We start from the raw sequence: 21,644 nt of genomic DNA, 5'->3' as shown, positions 1-21,644 counted from the left end.
CTATCTTTCTGCAGCAATTATTCCTTTAAACTCTTATTTTCTTGATTGTTTTTACTTTCTGACAAAGTGAGGTAGAATTTTGTGCTCACAAGTCTTTTTCCCCTCTCAGAAGGGAAGATTCCCCATGAAATCAGTGTGCTTTGCTGATAAGATGTGGTGAGAGAGGACTCACCCAGTACAGCCTCTGCTGGGAACCCTGTCTTTGCTTTCTTTTTTCCTTAGTTTAACTAGATGGGTTGTCAGGGATATTAGGCTTGTGCCAGTTTTCTTTTTCTTCAAAAATCAGTTTGTGGTAATATAACTACATTTGTGTGGATGGTCACACCTGTTTAACCTGCTTTTGAACCTTTTTGTAGGGTTGGTTGTAACTTTTGGGTTTTATCTGTTTTTCTGGTGAGGAAGAAGGCCTTCAATAAGCCCTTGCTACTGAAGATGAACTGGAAGGCTTCACCTGATTTTTGTGCATGATTTAGCTCTAGATTTTTAATGTTTGAGGAAAGTTTAATTACTAAGCAGATGTAATTAATTTTTTGAGTTACATATTCTAGTTTTATTCAAATAAAAAATTTTTCCATTTTACTTCTTTTTATAACTGTATAAAAGAGGAAGAGGTAATTGAAAAATATGTGTAAGCTATTATCCCTTTATCTTTTCAATAAAAATCAGCTTTCAGAAGCTGTAAGAATACTATGCTATGTTATGTGTGTGTTGTTTTGATTTTTTTTTTTTCTCTTGTTACTATTTTTGGCTCTCTCACCTCTCCTGGACCCAATTAACACAGAAAGTTCCTAAATCATCAAAGTGTAAAGCAATGCAAATGAAATGTAAATGAAGTAATAAGATTTCAACATATGTGTATTCAGAAACAAAGGCAGCTGAAACTAAGATATTTCATCTGAGACACCTATGACTAAGGTATCAGAATATTGATACCACCATCCAAATTATTGATAAAAAAGTTGAAACACTGTGCCTTTCCTTGAGGAAATACAGGTCTTGTAAAAGAGATGTATAAGCTGAAACAGTTTTAGCAAAAGAAGAAACTGCTGCAAACTGGTCAGAAATAAATCCAGGGCTCAGGTAGAGAGAAGAATGTTTTAACCAGCAGGATTCAAGCACAAATCTTTCTGAACGTTGAGGAGTAAAAAGGTTGAGCTAACCTTATGTGGTGATTGGTTTAAATGTATGAAAAGGATTACTCTTGGTTATCTTCGTTAATGAGAGTAAATGTTACTTGATAACCCAGGAGTTCTCTCTCATTCTTTCTTCCCCTGAGCTCCTGTGAGGAGAATGTTGTGATTTGATATTTACTTTCCACATGCCCTCCTTTTATTGTATGTTAAGCATAAGATTTTAAAAAATCCAAGGTGCTGAAATCTGAATCTAATAATTCCTTGTAGGAATAGCCTGGTACTCCAGAGTTAATGCAGAAACTAGGTAAAATGTATTATGGAATTTCTCATGGGTGAACCTTTGCCCCAGATACACAGCTGTTGGTGTGCATCAGATTACCTACTTATGCAATGCTGTAGATACCTTCTGTTTGCATTGTCACATGCTTCTGCAGCTAAATTTTGGACTAGTACAGATTTTTATCTCATGGTAACAAACCACTAAGTAGTTGGCACAGTTTATTAACATAAAGTAAATTATTTTTTTTAAGAAGATAAGTAGGGTCTTTGATTTATGCTGGACTTTTAAGAGCACATGATGGATCTTGATGCTTTCTGTATCAGTTCTGTGGGACCAAAATCTAGATTTTACAGTGTTATTTTTTTACTTACTGCTGTGTAGCAATGCAGTAGAATAGTTCTGGTTTTGCCGCAAAAATTACAAATTCAACTGATCCAATAGGTATGTTGCTACATACTGAAAAGAGAGAAATCAGCTCATGATCATTATCAGACAATTTTAATTAAGAAGTGCAGTTTTTTACATTCTGAGAACATTTAGGCAACTTATCTGCTGTCTTTATTGCTCATAGCAAATGTGACTAACTGTGATCTGAGACATGGGTGGGATGGATTTTACATTCCTCTCCTTGCTTTTCTGGCTTTTCATAATTCAGGGACACTTAATCAGGTTCCCAATGAAATGCTGGACTTCCAGTTTAAAATAAACCAACAGAAAACCTCAAACACTGCTTCCCCAAAAAAAAAAAACAAACAAAAAAACTAGTCCACAATTTTCTCCCCATTTGCCCTCAAGTCTGTGGAAAACTTACCTACACAAACAAGCAGGCTCTGTTAATTTTGGTGGACTCTGAATCATCTTTCTGCATTAACAGAGGCAGCAAACCCCAGGAGCACCTTCAGTCTGTGTGCGCGCTTCCATTAGCACTAGGAAAGTTGAAGTGGATAGGTGCCAGCTGAAATGGACTATATATAGATAGGGAAAAGAACTGATGGTAGGTCAGTGGTGCATTTTGATTTGGAGCACACTGATAGTAACAAAAGATACAATTAACACATTTTAAAATAATCACTGGAATTCAGTGTTACAGAAGTGTTTCTACTCTCAATCCAGTTGTACAGAAGTTATATGAATTTCAGTGTGACTTGTTAGAAACTTTGAGACTTGGTTTTTTTCTTAACTGGTCAACCAGTCAAGATGGTTGTTGAATTATTGCAAGTAATTCCAACAGAGAGCTGGTGTTAGAAGCTGAGAAGAAAACTAAGCTTTTTTCTGCATAACTGAAATATCTGGTTTTGTTGACTGGTGTTGGGCTTTTTATTTATGCTGAAGAAAACTGCTGGTGTTCTAAAAGCAAAGTTCCTTTCTTTCTGCAGCAGTCCATTTGGCTCACAACAAAATGAAAGGAACTTAGATTCACAGAGAGAATAAACAACAAAAAAAAAGTGCCCTGGTATTTCTGCTCACTTTATAAATGCGAGCATTATGTGCAGCTATCCCAAGAACTATGCAGAGTTGAAGAAACTTCAGTGTAGTTGTTTTTTACAGTACTTATTCTTTGTGAATGATTTGGTTATAACTTCTCAAAATGTTAAGATACAGAATGAAAGGTCTTGGCAGTCATTTATGGATAATTCTCAGCTGTTAGTATTTAACACTTCTGTTGCTGAGCTTTTGTTTGATAGGAGGATGGAACACTTCTTCCCTCTCTCTAAAGATGAAATCTGCACTGTGGCTTTAAAACAATGGTTGGTGCAGGTAGAATGTAGCAGGTTTTATGCACTTAATGAAAAATAGTGGAAATCGGCTTATGCTTATCTGGTTCTGTATTGCATATTCCAACCATGCTGCTTTTAAAATTGGGCTTCCTGCTTGCACAGTTAAAATACATCTGAGGAGGAGACTTACTGTTCCAGTGGGACAGGTAATTAAAGTTCTCAGTAGCATTAATAAAGATTTGTGTAAATCACTAATGGGATTGGCATCCTGAGCTCCGCTGCATTAGAATGTTGTGCAGTGTGGACCAGCCAGCTTTCACATAAATATTCACTTTGTACTTTCACAAGTGTTTGGGTTGCAGGTTAGTCTATAACATATTTTCCTTCTTTAAAATAAAGCCTGTTTTAAAAACACTTTTTTTGAATTCTTCCCATTTCAGGGAACTTTCATGTATCTGCATAGGATGATGTATCTTCCCAAACCTCAAATTAAACTTAAATTCACTGTCTTTGTGCAGCTTGTACAGCATGGGTAAATAATTAGACCTTACTTCAGCTAGACTTACTTAGCTACTTCATTGGAGTTTATGCATTATGCCTGCCTTGTCCATGGGGAAAATGGGAGGAGAAACTGATGATTCAATTACTTGGCATACAGCAATGGAGTGAAATAACTGTTTTAAATGTCTGACATTTAAGGATTGCTTTGGGCAGGGAGAGCATATTAAAAATTGGGAAATTTAGACTTTCAAATTATTCAGCCAGATGATGCTGAGACACTTGTGGTAAGAAAAAAAGACACTAAACCTCTTTCAGCCTAAAGCTGAGTAACTCAATAGTGATGTCTGGTCACATGAGGAAGGACAGAGTGATAAGTACCTCCTATGCTTATTAAAGTGTTTGCCCCAAGTTGTTTATTTTTGGTTTCACTGGCAGAAAAATCAGCTGTGCATATGGTATTTATGGTTTCAAGTCTGTAACCACACTAAGTTAAGATGCCCTAGCTGGTAGAATCATTTTTCTAGCAAGTCCGCCTGATTCTCCCTAAAAAGCAGGAAGGTGACTGTGTGACTGCTATTTTAGTAGTGTGTCTTAAATGTTAATCATGTAGTCAGTACTTTTAATTTAATTTTTCTAAGAAACATTGCTAGCTCCCTCCATCTTCAGTACCTGTGTATAGATTTTGTATTCTCAATTCTTACTGCTTCATAAAGTTACCTGGCTTACTATTTAAAATGTATGCATATATATATGTATAAGTGGAGCAGGTAGACATGCTTGATTCAGTTATTATATTCTGCTGGGTGTTCTCCATAGTAACTTTTTCTTGCTATTAACAAAACAAGGATTTTGGAGGACCTAGGCCAGATGTGGCAAGCTGGGAAGCAAATAGTGGCATTTCCTATATAATTATGTGATAGGCTAACACATATACCAGCAAAGGGAGACTGCTCAAAGGATGGGTCTGTCAGTGGTAAATACTGAGCGTAAGCCAGCTCACTTTTGGCTACTTTGTACAAGTGTTGCAGTCCAACAGAGCTGCTGGTTCTGGTGGGTTGGAGTCTGGGGGCCTCCTGCATAATGAGAGCTCTGTATTGGTGCTCTTCAGACACAGCCTTGTGACCATGGAAATTCTGACTGAGCTTGGAAAGGCAGTAGATGTTACACAGTGGGAATATGACTTGAGAAATCTTGTTCTCTTCTTTGTTTGGTTGTTTCCTCCTCCTCCCCTTAATTCTTAGCAGAATTGGAGCCAATTGGATGAAACACCATTTCATTTCATTTCTCACCCATTGGTGCCAGTTTGGTGAAATGCAGAAAAATATGCCCTGTCAAGAGGTGGTAACTGAAGACTAAAATTATTTCCTGGGGAAAAAAATGTTTTTATTTTATTAAAACCTGCTTCTTCAGATAAGAATATTTTGAGTTTTTCTTTATTCTTTTTCTTAACTGAGGCTTTATGAAGGCTTGATCTAGAGATGTGTTTAAATCACATGAATTGGATGTAAGTGACCCCCAGTTCTCAGGAGTAGATACTGCTACTGTGACTGCACTGAATTGTCATTCAGCTAATGATTTAAGTGATTTGTCTAGCCTGTGTATGTATAGTGACTTTCTCTTTTTTCCTCCCTAAACCCCTTGTTCTTAGCATTCCCATGGTTTGGAATGGATATCGGTGGAACGTTGGTTAAACTGGTCTACTTTGAACCTAAGGACATTACTGCAGAGGAGGAACAGGAGGAGGTGGAAAACCTGAAAAGCATTAGGAAATACTTGACCTCCAATACAGCCTATGGTAAAACTGGCATTCGTGATGTCCACCTGGAACTGAAAAATCTGACCATGTGTGGACGCAAAGGAAACCTGCACTTCATCCGCTTTCCCAGCTGTGCCATGCACAGGTTCATTCAGATGGGCAGTGAAAAGAACTTCTCCAGTTTGCACACTACACTCTGCGCCACGGGAGGTGGAGCTTACAAGTTTGAGGAAGACTTTAGAACGGTATGTGAACAGTTCACTTGGGTTCTGTGGGAAGTACTTCAGGAAAACACCATGAGAGCCCATCTACTAAAACTTGCTGGTTTTTCTTAGTCCATTCTAACTGATTAGGAGCAACAGAAACAATTCCCATTTGTTAATTGGTGACATTGCTGAGAACATGGAGGAGGGAGGGAAGGGTATTCTACTTGTTGGGTATTCTACTGAAGTATTGCTGTGCAGGATGTTTTCAGTAAATGGGGAGTTTCTCCAGAGTACAGCCGTGATGATCTGATGCCTCATAGTCAACTATGAGGGTATATTAAGACAACCTAGAAGCATGACACTATATGTACTCACAAACTGGTTATCTATTGGAAACCAGATTTGAAACCATACAGGCTGGAGATTTGATTCAGATTCCCTTCCCTTTGTATTAATCTTCGAACAGACTGAAGTCAAGAGTCTGGAAGACCAACCATGGAGCATGGAGAAACAGTGTGTGGGAGCATAATAATTCCAGCTAGCTTTTGATTTCAATTCTGTGAGTGTGCCATTTAAAGAAAGGCAGTTCATGAGATGAGTAGGTCTCAGATCTCCAAGGATTTAAAAATAGTCTTTGCAGGGAACTTCAGAAGCTGATGTAAATGTGAAGTTTTGCACTAGAGTACTCTTCAAAATTGGTTGTGATGTAGAAGCATGGAAGAGCTGTTGTACAAACTGTGTTGAAGAGAAAAAGCATTCAGGAGGCAGTTGTCTGTTGTGTATCCATCTGTATTGGGACATATCTACATTTATTTTCTGTGAAAAAGAGACTAATCTGATTGTCCCCAAACAATGTCACTAAGACTAATATGAATGATTTACTTGACTGGTGGGTCTGGCACTTCTGTCCCTAACTTTTGACCTGATCTTGGCTGCTGGGTATGGCAGGTTACAGCTGCTTTTCTGTCTCTTCTTCAGTCTGGGGAGCTCTCATACTGAATCACCAACTGCTGTTGACTGCAGTCCTTAACTCTGTGTGCTTAATTTTTAACTACAAGCATCCATTCCTGCTGTACAAGAGGTATTTTTCCTTGTCAATACTCCTCTGTCATCAATATCCTCACATATCAGATGACCAAGATTCTAAGGGGAAAACGAATGCTGTAAGAGCTCACCATGAATTCAAACTGTTAGGTTGTTGTGCAGTCACTTTCATTGAATATTAGACTGTTTCCATGTCTAAGGAAGGAATATCATGTTTCTGAATTGGTGCAGTAGTCCACCACTAGTGCTAGATCTCTTGTCTTTTAGGCTGATTGCAAGTCCCTTACAAGTTAGAGTCTGCTGATGATTAAGTCCTCAAGAACTTGTTTGCTTCACATTGTGTAAAGATGTTGGCGCCACAGTAGGAGGTGAGTTTTAGTTCTAGTCAGTGTGGCCTCAGTTCAGGTGTTTTTGAGTATCTTTGCTTGTGTCCTGGGAATGATTCAGGCCACATTCATAAGTGACAATGGGAGGTCACTTCAGGACTTTCTGAAGAGGCTGACTATCCCCTTGGAATGATCAGTCTCTCCAAATTCATTCTTCCTGCATCATGTAATAACAGCTACAGTTGTTTAGTAAGGAAGTTCATGTCCCTCACTCCCACAGCTGTGGAACTGAGCTGGAAGTTGCCTGGTGGCTCTCACAGCTGAGCATTTCTCTGTAGCTTTAGCCTTACAGGCTGTAAATATGCAATCTACAGGGAGGGTTCAGTCTCATCTCAGCTGCAATATAGTCAGTATAGCAGGGGAAGCCATAGCTGGAGGAGTTTGGGCTGTTTTGCCAGCTATTGAACACAAACACAGGGTCACACAGCAAATGACTGGTGGACTTAGGCATGAAATTCCACATCTCTGCAGTGTTGTTAACATCCTGTGTGTTATAACACTAGTAGGTAAAGACAAACCCTGTAAAGGCTGGCTGGGGAGTTTTCTAGCCTAAAGCAAAATGAGTGCTTTGCACACCTTCGCAGCTATCGAGTTCGTACCTTCCCTTATAGGAAGTGTTTCTGGGCTCAAACTGTAATATCCATAGAGAATAATTGAACAGAATATTATCTATTACATAGAAGTTTGCTTGCTTAATCTCTCTCAAGGGCAGAGTGTTCTGGGTACTGGCACTTAAATTGTCACCCTTCATTAGCCATTGTAACAAAATCTGGCTTTCAGTGTGTTCTGCTGTGTATAAATTGACACTGGACAACAATTTTAGGACTGCTCTGTCAAAGCTCTACTTGAAATACCTGGTTCAAGTATTTGGCCACTAGTGCACCTCTAGAAGTAGAGAATATGTGCCAAGTCTAAATCTTGCTATTGTAGGATTGAATATTGTAAAATGCCTTACATGGAGGAGACTTTAAATCTTCCTGTTTGTTACTTAGAAGCAGTGTGGAAAAACTAAAGTATGCTTGTTGTTATATTCATTAACAAATCTGGCTACATGCTAGTAACTGATTTGATCTAACTAACATGCTTTTGATCTGACCCTTTATTTTCCTGTGTATATGCTTTTAAATTACTTGTTTATCTTAGTATTTCTCAATGTGACTGTAAGATTGCATAGATTTAGGACAAAAGATCCAATATATTTCAAAACAACATTCAATTCCCAAGGAAGGAAGCCTTCTAAGGTTATAGAAGCTTTTTCTCCTTAAAATAGAGAGGCAGATACCCTGTTGTTACTTGCATCTGTTCCTTTGTCTGGTTCTGAATCCTTAAATAAGTTAAACAGGTTTGATCTAGACATCTCTGTTGCTTTTGTGTATTAAAAAATAACATGGTGAGACATTTACCTTAAGACTGTTTTTTTTTCCTATAAAAAGGCAACTAAATTTATGAAGCTACCTAGGTTTAGCTATTTCACCTCCCTCATATGATCTGCAGTTTTGGAGAGGTGGATACTTGAAAAAGTCTCCATGGTCTGCTTGCAGATTGCTGGCAGTATGTTGGATCCTTTGTCAGTCACTAGCTTGGCAGATCATGTGACTCATTCTGATGATCTGAGTGCTTCCCCTAGAAGCAGGAAAATTGACTCTATTCATTAAACTAGACCACAGAAATAATTTTACCGACCATATGGTTATACTTTATGTTCATTGAAGAGAGCATCAGTAAGTAATTCACCAAAAGGACTGTTTCCAGCCTTGGGATTTTTTTCTTGCACTTTTGTTCTTTTTTTGCCTCCTCTCTGAATGACTCTGAATGGTCTTTATGGCTGGCTGTCTTTATTTTCAGGTATCAGTGGTCTTAAGGCATGGATGAATCTGCAGCCTAGTTTTGATAATCATTCCTCCTTTCCCCAGCTACATACTGTCACTTCACATATGTGTAAATGCCCAAGTAACCACTTCTGTAAAAGTAAGGAGTACTTAGACTTGCTTGTGAGATGAATCTCTTTGTGCTCTGTGACTCCTCCTTGATAGCACAGGCAGGCACATTACTTGCACAGAAGTTTGCTGTTAATGTAACGAGGAATAAATTTTTAGGCTGCAAATGTAAAGGATGGGCAGGATGAGGAAAGGAAGGACTATTCATACTTTTGATTAAAATCTGCTCTATTATAAAATTTATGTTGATTGCAGTGGCTGAAAGGTGGGATCTCTGTATTCCTTTCCTGAACAGACACCTGCAGAACCTGACTTGTCTTAATAGAAATTTTACTGCTGTCTTCAGTGGGAGCAGCATCTGTGCTAACAATCCTCAATCAAGAGCATCTGGGACGGGGGAAGAAGGAAGTCTCTTACCACCACAGACTCAAACTCAGGCCTTGACCTTCCCATAAAGGAAAATGCTTTAAAAGTGAGCTTAGCTTTTGGATAGTGATTTTATTGTGCCAGTTATTAGCTAATTCTAAGGCTTGACTTTGTGGCATGTGGTCATGCCTGTGGATGACTTATAGACTGTGTTCATTTTAAAACAAATAAACTCACTGTCCTGTGTTTAGGATGAGTAAGCTGTGTAACTCTTTCACAGTTAGTGTGAGACACTCAAAAATCTTCTTGCTGAGGAGGCTGGAGGCAGCTGTTCAGGCCATCGGGGCTGGGCTGGAGTTGAAAGTGGCATCCAGAGAATGGGTAAAGTAACCTCTTCAGAGGGAGTGGGAACAAACAATGTGCATCTCTTCCCTGCCAAGAGGGAGGAGAGATCCTCATGGCTCGCTGTGCAAGAGGGCAGAGCACTGCAGAGGATTCCTGATGAGTGCTTTTTTTGCCCAAAGCTGATATAGAGTGAATCTTCTGCCTCGGTGAATGTTGGACTTGCAGTTTATGTGCATTAGACTTTGTCTTGTTTGGATGTGAGTGGCTATTTTCAGCTCCATAAAGTAGCAGAGTTGGGGGTTGAAGTGAAGATAATCAAAATATAAAGAAAGCAAAGTCCTTATGGAAGTGGAAGAGATGGAAGGAAAAGCTAGATTGTAAGCTATTCTAAGAAATAAAAACTGGAGCAATGCCCAGCAGACATAAAAGCCAGAGTGATATAACAAATGAGGCTGTTGTAATTGATAATTAAAAGCTTGCAAGATATTATGTTCCTAACAGTTTTTGACAGAAAAAAAACTATTTCTCATTGAAAGTCCAAGCAAAAAATAAACTTGCAACTGCATCTAGGTTCTGACTTTCCTGTGTCTACCAGAATACAGTAAAAGTGGGTGAAATGTTAAATGAGCTGGCACTTCATTGAAAACATGTCTGCACACCAATGGTGGTAGATTAGACTTCAACCCCAGTGCAAATATGTCATGGCTGCCCTCAGCTCACTTCTAGAGGACTGGGCTGTTTCATGTTTACCTTGCTGAAGTGGGTGTGTTTGCTCACCCATAACAAGAAACAAATAGGACCCAAGTCTTTGACCCAGGTGCTTCCATACCTGAAAGCAGAAACAAGTTGGTACCATGTTTTTTCTTTTTACACTGTTTGGTACTTGAATACAGCTAATTATTTTTAATGTTATGCACTCAATTTTAAAAAAGCAACATGCCAAACATCAGAGAAATCCAAATCTTCACCTCAGCAGCTAACACAATTTTCCAGCACTTCTTGCAAGAGTACAGGAGATGGTCTTTCATTCTTCTTGGAACAGCATCTGTACGCAGTAACAACAGATGTTTTGTATCCTTGAAATCAGCTGTGTTTCAGGAGTTTGGTGCTAAGATCATAGGGGGAAATGTTGGCTATTTTGTCTTGATGTGCTTGCAAGCATGGTTGAAGTTCTAAGTCACTTCTTTTGATGGCCCTTGAGAGTTTCATGAGGTCTAAAATGTTTTGTTCCCTTCCCCAGTATTTAAAAAGCAGTCTTAAAAAAAACAGGAATAGCTACAGTCTGGCTATAATGCAGAAAAATTATTCTTTAAAAAAATGTACATGTGGTTTCCCTGTAATCATCATAAATTTTCCCTCCAGGGTCCTGTACACTACTCTGTTCTGCAGTTGTTCTTCTCATAGCACAACTTTGGCATAACCTCTAGAGAGGCACTGTGCTGAATATAGTTATGGGAGTGCAGAGTAGGGTAAGTTGACCATTTTGCTGTCTGCCTTCATGTTAGGAATTGTAAAGGGCTGGAAAATACCTGCAAATGCATTTTGTAAAAGTTGTAGGAAAAACATCCAATTAAAATGTGCTGCTAGACACAGCTTCCATTTCTGTCATGCGTGTTTGCACATAAACTTTGGTTCCTCTAAGAAGAGGTTTGAACAGCTGAAAGGTGAGGGTGAGAAGACTGTGCTAGGTCAGGTGATGGCAGCAGGAAGAAATGTTTGCCTATTTGTAAATAAGTTACAAAGATTACAGGTACATTTATTTCTGTGAGGAGTTTTGGTGCTTTGAGACACTGTGAACAAAATCACAGCTGTATATGCAGGGAAAGGGACTGAATTGTGACTATGGCTCTATTGTGGCTTCTTGTACAAGACTGGGTTACTACATTTCTTGAAACTTTGCCCTAATTTCTGCTTAGAAATAAGAACAGTGGTGGCTCAGTAAGCTCTTTGGAGCCTTGGGTGTCTGGTTGCTGAGCTTTTGGTTCTCTGAAGGAAGGTGGATTGACATAGAATACTGATGCCTGTCTTGATTATTCCAAAAATCAAAACCAGACTTCTGCAACGACACAGGAAAATAGTTTTTCAGTCTGCTATGAATATCATACATGAAAGAAAGCAGTAATAGGACTTTTCTGCTTACAGTGTACCAACTGTTATATATAGCACAGAGCTATAAAAAGCAGAACAAATTTTAATGTGTCTTTTATTCATGGAGGGCTGGCATAATAAAACATCTCTGTGTAGTGCTTGAGAAAGAACCTGATTAGTTTCTCTTGTTCTGTTCTTACAGAGTTGGTGAGGTGACTGGATAGTTTGTAGAATTAAGGGGTTTGCCTGTGGATTTGCACTCATGTCAGAAGTGTTGTATTACTTGTTTGTGTCTTGCAAGGTCTCTGGCTCGTGCTTCCCTGTTTGTAAAAGTGTAGCATGGATCAGACAAAAGCAGTTTGTGGCTGGTTATTTGGCTTACATTAGAATAGAGGTTTGGACAGTAGGGACCATAAACCTGCTAATGACTCATATTTGTACAGCAGCTCCTGGTTCACAGCACATCTATGCATCTGTGTTAGATGGTGGTTTGGTCATGCTACATCTGACTTATACACCAAGGTGAGGAAACTGACACTGTGCAGCACATAACCTAGGGAAAGATCATGGGTACAGAATATTTCCTTATGCCATCCAGGTATGTGCAATGTTTGTTGAGCTAAATAAATCCCGTAAGGAGTGATGACTTAGTGGACTCCATGCAATGTTCATTGTGATAAAGGGTGCATGAAGGGTTTATTATGTTGATACCTTGCATCATACCTTGTCTTGTGCAAATCTTGGAGCTTTTCCTCTTGGTCTAATGAAATCCAAGATATTTACAAAGTTGCCTTAAGAATTTTGTGACATTTCTTGAAAAACTTTCTCACAAATTATGCTTATTCTTTGTATTTGCTAGCTAAATGGTTCAAGTCTTTTATGCTGCATTTCTCGAATTTTAATTTGTGTAGCAATATGGTAACCAGAAAAAAATTGCAAGGGATTGCAGAAGTTGCAGGAGGAAATACAGAAACAAGAGAAAATGATTTCCACCTCTCTTACTTGTTCTATGAATAATTAGATCTATGTTGAGGTCTTTGAGACTGCTGGCTTGGGATCTTTTTGGTTTTATTTCTTTTCCCTGGTTACAGGATTTGAGGAGTGGCAAGTGAAAAAAAGGACAGACTCAAAGAGTGGGATGGCTTTCACTTGTGGCAAGTTAGAGCTGTGTACTCTAAGTAGAACACAGACTTAGCAGGGGAGATTTAAATAGCTTAAAAGAATGTAACCTATTGACCATGCCTGTTCCACAGAAATATCTTCCCTCTTTATAGTGACTTAATATAGCTTCCAGAATTAAAAATAGGACATAGTAACCCATGTAAATCTTCTCCATTAGCTATTATGAAAACATCCTGCAGTATGCAAATGCTGGAGAACCAGCTGTGTACTGTATAACTCCATTATACTCTGTTGCTTTTTTTTGCTAGAAAATAGAGTTGGGCATGACCTGCTTTGCCATGCATGAGGATGAAAATGACCTCAGGATTTGGATGGGCAACTTTACAGTTTTTTTTGCCCTCTCCTCTACCTAGAAATGTAAATGAGACTTTCTGCAGTTGGTCAGTGTATCCTATTTTGAGAAAGGGATGTTATTTCTAATTCTAGTGAGTAGAAGGCTATGGTAAGTAGACATGTCAGTTGAAGTACAATCATGGTGACCTGTGAGATCTCAAAGGGAATGTCTTTTGTCAGCTTTTTTTTGTTACTGGTCGTCTGCCTTCTCTTTAAGTTACTTTCTGCTGGAAGCATGGGTCTGACAATCCTTTTGTTTGGATTTTTTATATGGTTTTTCTCCAAACATAGGATCTATGCCTCTGTTTTTCATGAGTAATTTTAAAGTGCTTATTGTAATTTAAAAAACTAAGCGGAATAACTAGTGACATGCATGAAAAAACAATTCACTGTATATTTAATGTGTATTAATGTAACATGCACATCTTAATGCTTCTACTGAAAATTTAATTAAATTACTGGGAAATGTAGCTGGATGATGAGCTAAAGTAGTTTGCATCCTGAGGAATGCTGTTCTGTAGGCATGTGTTTGATACTGCCCAAAAGCTGCAGAACACAGCTCCTCTGGGCTGGGAATGAGGGGAAAGACATTTATTGCATCAGAATATTAAAGAGGATAAATACTTCCTGCTTGCAGAGCCCAGAATGTCTCAAAGGCAAAGGGACTAGATGGCATTACTGTGTAGCACATCATTGTTTTGGGAGGTAGCTGCTGTCAGGCAGATAGTGAATTTTTATTTCAGACTTCATGCTTGGATCTCTGTACTGCTTAAATAGCATAATGTGTTACTAGTAAAGTGATCAAAGTGCTTCAGTGGAGCCTTTTGTGCTTCTCAGAGTTGTATTATACTAGGAAATATGTGTTTCTTAATTTCTTGTTATTCTTTTACAGATGGCTGATCTACAGCTGTATAAACTGGATGAATTGGACTGTTTGATCCAGGGCCTCCTTTATGTTGATTCTGTTGGTTTCAATGGCCAACCAGAGTGCTATTATTTTGAAAATCCTACAGATCCTGAACAGTGCCAGAAAAAGCCTTACTGCCTTGATAATCCATATCCTATGCTGCTGGTTAACATAGGCTCAGGGGTCAGCATCCTAGCTGTGTATTCTAAGGACAATTATAAAAGAGTTACAGGATCCAGGTAAATTTACTTTTGTTTCTTTCAACTGTTTTCTTTTTTCCTTCACAACTGAACAATAGAATTAGAGAGTGTGGTCAGTAGCTACAACTCTCAATTGTGCATGCATTCCCATTTCTTTTAAAAGCCTACCAGTAGTAAGGCTGAAAATATCCTAGGATAGCTTCAGAGAGGGGATCTATGTTGGGGACATCATTGATGTGTTCCAATTTTAAACCTGCCTTAGTCTCTTGTTGGTGTTCTTACTTATTTCCCATCTCTTGCTATGAATTTCCAAAATAAGTGTCCCAGCAAATGAATCTTCTCTCCCCTGCATTCTGTTTTTTGGTCCATGGTATGTATTAAAGTTTCTCATGTATACTGCATATGATGTGCATTTATATTGTCTGTTGCCTTACCTAGGGCATACCTTTGCCACAATGGTAGCCATGAGCCATTTCTCTCTATACAGTACAGATGGACACAAGTTCAGTGGGAGGCACTGGATTTCTTGCAGTTCTAGGTCTTTTTCAAGCACAGAGATTTTGGCATCTTTGGTAGATGTGCTTCTAATCCTTTCCACTGTGGAAGGAAAAACATGACTGCAGTGTGTTGTTGACTTGTTACAGATGATGAAATCAATACTGTCTTGTAGCTGGTGTGCAGAGCTTTCTACTGTTCAGATACTGAGTACATTACAATGCTATGTATTCTGAAAAACCCAATAATCCCAGAGCATGGACTAAATAGAGTTCCCATCTGACCTCCTGTGCTTTTTCATGAAGTGCATGTGGTGTCTCACTGATCACCTTGTTTTCAGTGGCTCCAGTCACTACAAATAAGTTAACTTTGTCAGTGGCCAGGAAAGAATGAGGAAGGATGAAGAGATTAATAAGTTAAAGTTCATGTCTGTAAGACTGAAAAGTCCAAAGTAGAACTTTAATGAGTTAGCAATGTGTTCTGCACAGTTAAAGTTATGTAGTCAGTAAATATTGTACTTGAGCTGTTACAAAATATTCAGGTGAGTGTTCCTTGCTCGGAGTTCTTGCAGGGAAAGAACATTCAGGGCTGGTGCTGGGCTTGCTTTGAAAAGGAGCCAACCAGACTGTTTCCTGCCTCTGGCTAGGGGGACAAGATCTGCCTTGGCTGCCAGCCCTTACAGATTTACCTTTGTTTGCTCTTCATTCTTTCCTCACTCATTTGAGTGCTCTGCTGGCTAATTATTCTTTGGCAGAAAACTTGTTAGAATGCTACAAGTAGTGAAGGGGTATCTGTGGTGTTGGGTCAAACCTTGTTCTTAGCTAACCCTTTAGTATAATTTCTCCTATTTAAGAATTAAGGACTCAAGTCTAGTTGAGTTAAAACCACTGGATGACACTTGTGTTAAATAGGAGCTCAGTGCAGAGTGTGTGCACTCCTCTGGGAGAGGAGCTGTGAGATACAATTGGCACCTGTGTACAGCTTGTTGTAAATGGAGTCTGAAGGGTTCTGGTAAAAGCTGGCTCAAGCTGCTGGTCTGAAGGGATTGTGCTTTTCTAGCCTTGGAGGAGGAACATTCCTGGGCCTGTGCTGTTTGCTCACTGGCTGTGAGACATTTGAAGAAGCTCTGGAAATGGCTGCAAAGGGAGACAGCACCAATGTGGATAAGCTGGTGAAGGATATTTACGGAGGAGACTATGAGCGGTTTGGCCTTCAGGGATCTGCTGTAGCATCGAGGTACGTGTTCATTGAGCTGTGTGGGAGCAGTCCCTTGGAAACTTCTGTGCATGCTGAACTGAGTGCATAATCCCTGGACTATGCACTGTGTCCATGTGGAAATGTAACTCAGTGTATCATGGGATTTGTCCTTAGATCTCTCACCTGCTTCTTGCTCTTTTTTTCTAAACAGGTGTAAGTAATGCCTGATGCAGTTTGCTTCCACTTAAATTGCAGTTATTTTGGAAGTGTTCTTACTCATTGGTTTGCCTTTCTAATGAGATCCTTTTTCACATTTGAAATCACAAATTAATGGTTATCAAATCAAAGCAAAACTTGCTAAATGATACAATTTTAAGGGCTTTTATCACACCTGAATATCTCATGTTAAAAGACACGATCTTCCTCACACAGCTTTGGTCATATGATGAGTAAAGAGAAGAGAGATTCCATCAGTAAAGAGGACTTGGCCAGAGCTACTTTGGTCACCATCACCAACAACATAGGTTCTATTGCTCGCATGTGTGCATTGAATGAGGTAAGTTATTTACCATGAGCCTAAAACCTTTAGAAACAGCATAGTGAGATTATCAGGGTGCAAAAATGCAAATTGCTGACGTAGTAGCTGTGTCATTGGCTTTGGTACATATGCATATATTTAATGTCCTGTCATAATTCTGGTGGCTTATTATGTGTATGCTTTGATGTAAAGTGTAAGGCTGTTCAAGCTTCAATGCTAGGGAAGAGGGGAGAAAAATTATCTGTAAAGATCTCTTTGAAGCATTGAGCTTCAGCCTGGAGTGTTCAGTTGTTCTCAAGTTGTAGTACATAAATTTTAACATGTTTGCAATAATAATTATTACGCTGCTTCTTTGTAGTTATTTGCAGGTTTTACTATAGCATGACAGAATTTATTTTGAATACTATTTTTCTTTGTTTCCATAGCAGGATGGGTTCAAATTGTGTGTTGTGTTAGATGTTTGGATAGATGCAAGTTCCATTGCATTGTGTCATAAAGAAGAAAAATACAGTTCATTTTCCTGCCTCAAACTCCTTTCAGATGCTTATTACATTCTTTTGATTATGCATGATAAATAGGGATGGATTGTTCCACCTGTACACTACAGCTTCCAGCAGTTAAAAACCAAAACAATCAAGCACAAAAACCCCCACCACAAACCCAAACATTTAGGCCCTTGCTTTTATCTGCAGATTGCATCCTTTACAATTATGTGTTAACTAATACCTTTTATCTGCTCTAAGCAGATAATGAATTTATATAATATTTTTAACACATAAGTGTTTTAGCTGCACAGCATTCTGTTGGTAGAAAAAAAATTGCTGCTGCTTTTATGTTTTAATCAACAACACACAGGCAGAGCCAGAAAAATTGAGCAAAACCAACCCAAGAAACTCACCAAACTGCCATCTAATCACTTTATTTGGTCCTATCTAGCTTATGGCTTTATCAGAAACAGTAAATAATTAATCACTAGTGCTTTTGGTGGGTGTGTGTTTTGATTTGATTTTTAATCAACCTTTGCCACATCTCCCTCTTGGTCTCTCCAAGGCAAAAGGTCCTAATACTTAGTCTTCTTACCTAAAAAAGCAGAAGACGCTTTTATCCACTCCTTCATTTTGTCTTTTTAGTCTTTATTGTTGTAATTTTAAGACTGAATTATCAGATTTTCATATGGTATTCAGAATGTGGTTGCTCAATTTGTGATGGCATATTGATAAATTTTGTGCTCAGAGCTCCTTTACTAACAGTTCATAATATTTCATTTATGTGAGCATGGAACTAATTTCTAAGAAGTCAACAGTCTAAAGTGACTAATTTGGAGCCTATCATTGTGTCTGCATCATCAAGTGTTTCTCTTTTCCCCTTTCAATTGTGTCATTTCACTTTTTTAATTTGAACTTCATCTGCCATTTTTTTCTCAGTCACGGGATGTCTCTTCACTGCTATGCTTGCACTTCATTTTTTATTCTCTTTTTATTTTGTATGCCATTATTATGTTTGTTGCTCATATTCCTCTCTAGAGGACTTTTGAAATATATTGATCAACATAAGTTGTAGTGCATGCCCCTATCCAATGCCACTGATAACCTTCCTTCATTGTGAAAAGTGGCTGCAGACATATATCTTTTTCCTTGGCCATTTGACTCTTTCAGTCAGGATGATTCTCTTTCAGTGTTCTCTTTGCTTTCAGCTTCTTTACAGTGTTGCCTTGTGGCATGGAGTTCAAGCAGCATTGTACAGGGCTATCAAAGCATTGAGAGTTGCAGCAGGGAGCCACATGCAGTGCCTTCAGAGGAGGAGATGGGCTGCTAAGGAAACTAATGCTTCTGAGTCACTGCTCCTAACAGCTCTGTTCTGGGGCCAGGCCTCTTAAAAACTGATGTGATCCGTAGAATTTTGTGGAGGAATGTGAATTGATGTGCTAAATGTTCTTCATTTCACAGTGTCAAAGCAGAATTTCTCTAACACTTGAAGTAAATTATTTTGTAGTTTTAGAGAATGAAAACTTCATTTAGTTGCTTTATATACTGTTAAAAAGAAAAACATACAGTATCATTTCAAGGAAGCTCATCTTTAGATAGCTTGCTCTTGGGGAAAAAACCTAATGCTCAATAATCTAGACACCTAAATTGCTTTTGGGAGACATGGCTCTGACTTACAGCAAGCTTGATGAATCAAATCCTCAAATAAGAGCTAAATAAAGAGTTGAATATGATATTCTTTTGTGGGGCTTGTATGTATTAGATTAGGGTTATGGTAATGCTCACTTTTAGGTTGGAAGAATCAATTTATGCCCTGAAGCATGACTTTTGATAAGCTTTTCCCAATGATTGCAACTTTAATATTGTGTTGAAAATGACTTGCATATGTGCAGGAAAAAAATGAGGCTGGGGAATAAATGAAATATTCTGTCTGCAGAACTTCAAAGCAAATTTGCTTGCACAAAGTTGGCAGTGGGGTAGAAAATTCCACAGTCTGGAACCATTTGGCCACAGACCCTTTGAAATGGCCTGTCCTAGGCACAGCAGAACTGCATAAAGGAAACTGATCTGGTTTATACTTTTCTTACTCACAGAACATGTAAATTCACATCTGAACAAGCTGCCTTGAAAAAATATGTGCAGTGTTTTTTACTGTTATTTATAGAGATTTCTCTATTCAATTATATTGGCAAATATGTGAATATACTGTATGAAAGCTATACTGTAGCTTTCTGCTGCAGTGTAGTTGAAAAACTTACCAAGACCCCACAGAGTGGGAGAGTGCATGTCTTTTCCAGGATGCTGTAATTTGATTAGCTTAAATAAGCATATCACCACCATCTCTTCAGCAGTTTAAGATTTCTTTCTTTCAGCTTTGAAAGCTTCAGCAGTGGTCAATTTAAAAGTAAATTAACAAGTCTCCCTAAAGGGTAGCATTTCGACTTCTGAAAAATGCTAAACTTGTTTTAATTCAGTTCAGAAAATATAGGAAACTTTGTATTATTGATACAATTTTTAACCTTGTCAACTCAAGGAATATTTGAAACAAAATTGAAATTTGCATGTTGATACACACTGTTATTACTAGTACTTTAAGATTCAAAATTTGCAGTAATTTTTATACTCTATGTTAGGTATTGCTTCTGGTAACAATAGCTTTGTTTTTATATTCAGAAAAAAATCTTGTGCATGTGAAATTGAAGTGTAGATTCTAATTAATTTTATGCGATGGCATTACAGGAAATTAATTATAATTAATTGCATATTTGTCCCTCCTTTCTCTGAAGTTGCTTCAGAGACAAAACAGCCTTGTCCAAGGATGCAGGGTGCTCTTGGCCATGTTCCATAGCAGCATTTTGAAATTTAAGGAGTTCTTATTTTCATTCATAAATTCCTGAGTACATATGCATGCTGACATGACTGCAGAGTCTGAGGAGAGAGATGACTGCAGCTAAATTATTTCAGTAAAGTTTGTGTTGCTGTGTTTGTGTGAGGGCAGTCAGGTGTGCCCCTCACTCACTCAGCAGAGGCTGGGTGGATGAGTTACAGTGCCTGGGGATCAGCTCTCCCCAGCACTGAGTGTTCATTCCAGTGAGGATGTTCCCTGGTGTGTCACAGGCAAGGTCCTGGACATGGCACGAGTGTGGCTGCACAGGAATTGCTGCAGAGCCAAGTGTTGATCCTTATGGAGCTGCATCAGTGTAGAGGGGTAACCCAGGCTAATTCTAGCCCCTGTGCAGCCTTTCTGGCAAACTTCTGCAGAAGATTCTTGTGGATACATTCCTAGGGCTCTTCAGGACTTCTGTAAAAGCTTTTATCTCCAGGATGTGGCCTCCTACTAAATCTTCTAGACCAGTTCTGTTGTCTGGTGAACATCATCTGGTACACCAATGCAAAATGCAATTGCAATTTTGTGCATAAAAACAGGCAGAACTGGGCTTGGTAAGATAGTTATGGGCATTGTTTAAACACTAAACAGAGCCACTGCTTACTGCAGTGATGTACATACAAGTAAGGATGGTCTGTGGCTTTCTCATTGGCAGCCTGGAACTGATGGTTCAAAAAATCTTCATTTCCTGAATGAAAACTGAGTTCAAATCAGCTTTGAAACAAAGTACTACTATACATATCAAGTATTATGCCAGCCCCATTTCACTTGCTTTTGGAAAGGGAGTCTTGATAATAGATAATGAAAGATTCTCCTTCCCATCTCTAATGTAATTCTTTTTAGCTTTCAGAAGTTCTCCATCTGGATCTAATAATCAGAGTGATCTATGGAAAGTTGATTCATTTAACGTGCGGGGCAGGGAGATGTCTTCAGTGTAGCCATATACAATTAAAAAAACAAACACCACCACAAAAATGCTCATCATCTGAGTCATGTTGGGATGGTTGTGATATTTATTCAATATTTTAAGCAAATATTGATCTTTGATAATAGTCTCTCACTTTCTTTGGAATAAAACTGCACCTCCCTGTTCTTCCAATGTGTCTTACTTAGTGGTCAGTAACTGAAATATTTTTTGACTTTTCAGTTTGAAGTATTTAAATGTAACCTAAAATTACCATTTAACTTTGTAATAGAGGCAGAGATACATGTTAAAGGAGGCAAATAATTTAGCTGAATATAATTTTTCTGGTATGTTTTTGAAATTCAATTTTCCAGAACATCGACAAGGTGGTGTTTGTTGGCAACTTTCTCAGAATTAATATGATTTCTATGAAGGTGCTAGCATATGCTATGGATTATTGGTCCAAGGGACAGCTAAAAGCTCTGTTTTTGGAACATGAGGTAAGGAAATATGTGTTGAACTTCTATTTTTAAGTACAAAAGTCTTGTTCTTTATTTGTGAACTTGAAAGGGGTGAACGGCCATTGCTTTGAATTGAATGCATAAGCTAAGTTCTGCATAAATGCTATTCAGTTTACAGATTCATTTTAAAATACTACTTGTTAACTCCTTGGTTTGATCACTAATCTTGTGGTATGTGTTGTTAAACATTGCCCATTTCTCATATTTGCTTTCTGACCCTGATAGCAATAATGTT

The 21,644-nt window shown here is 38.4% G+C and overlaps 1 protein-coding gene across 9 annotated transcripts in view; it reads left to right on the top strand.

Annotated features, from left to right (window-relative positions):
- Positions 1-21,644, top strand: part of PANK1 (pantothenate kinase 1) — a 38,787-nt gene that overhangs the window by 11,031 nt on the left and 6,112 nt on the right. For 8 of the 9 annotated variants that reach the window (XM_056494303.1, XM_056494305.1, XM_056494306.1 and 5 more), the window contains 5 exons: positions 5,281-5,633; positions 14,168-14,421; positions 15,937-16,113; positions 16,507-16,630; positions 21,263-21,388. In XM_056494303.1, the coding sequence (XP_056350278.1) occupies positions 5,281-5,633; positions 14,168-14,421; positions 15,937-16,113; positions 16,507-16,630; positions 21,263-21,388 (1,034 nt within the window). Of the gene's footprint in view, positions 1-5,280; positions 5,634-14,167; positions 14,422-15,336; positions 15,419-15,936; positions 16,114-16,506; positions 16,631-21,262; positions 21,389-21,644 lie in introns of those variants that run through there. The other variant, XM_056494310.1, reaches the window with a different exon arrangement.

The sequence above is a fragment of the Oenanthe melanoleuca genome, chromosome 6, assembly GCF_029582105.1.
Source record: "Oenanthe melanoleuca isolate GR-GAL-2019-014 chromosome 6, OMel1.0, whole genome shotgun sequence".
Taxonomy (NCBI): Eukaryota; Metazoa; Chordata; class Aves; order Passeriformes; family Muscicapidae; genus Oenanthe; species Oenanthe melanoleuca.
The sequence above is the reverse complement of the archived record's forward strand: the minus strand, read 5'-3'. Positions and strand labels throughout refer to the sequence as shown.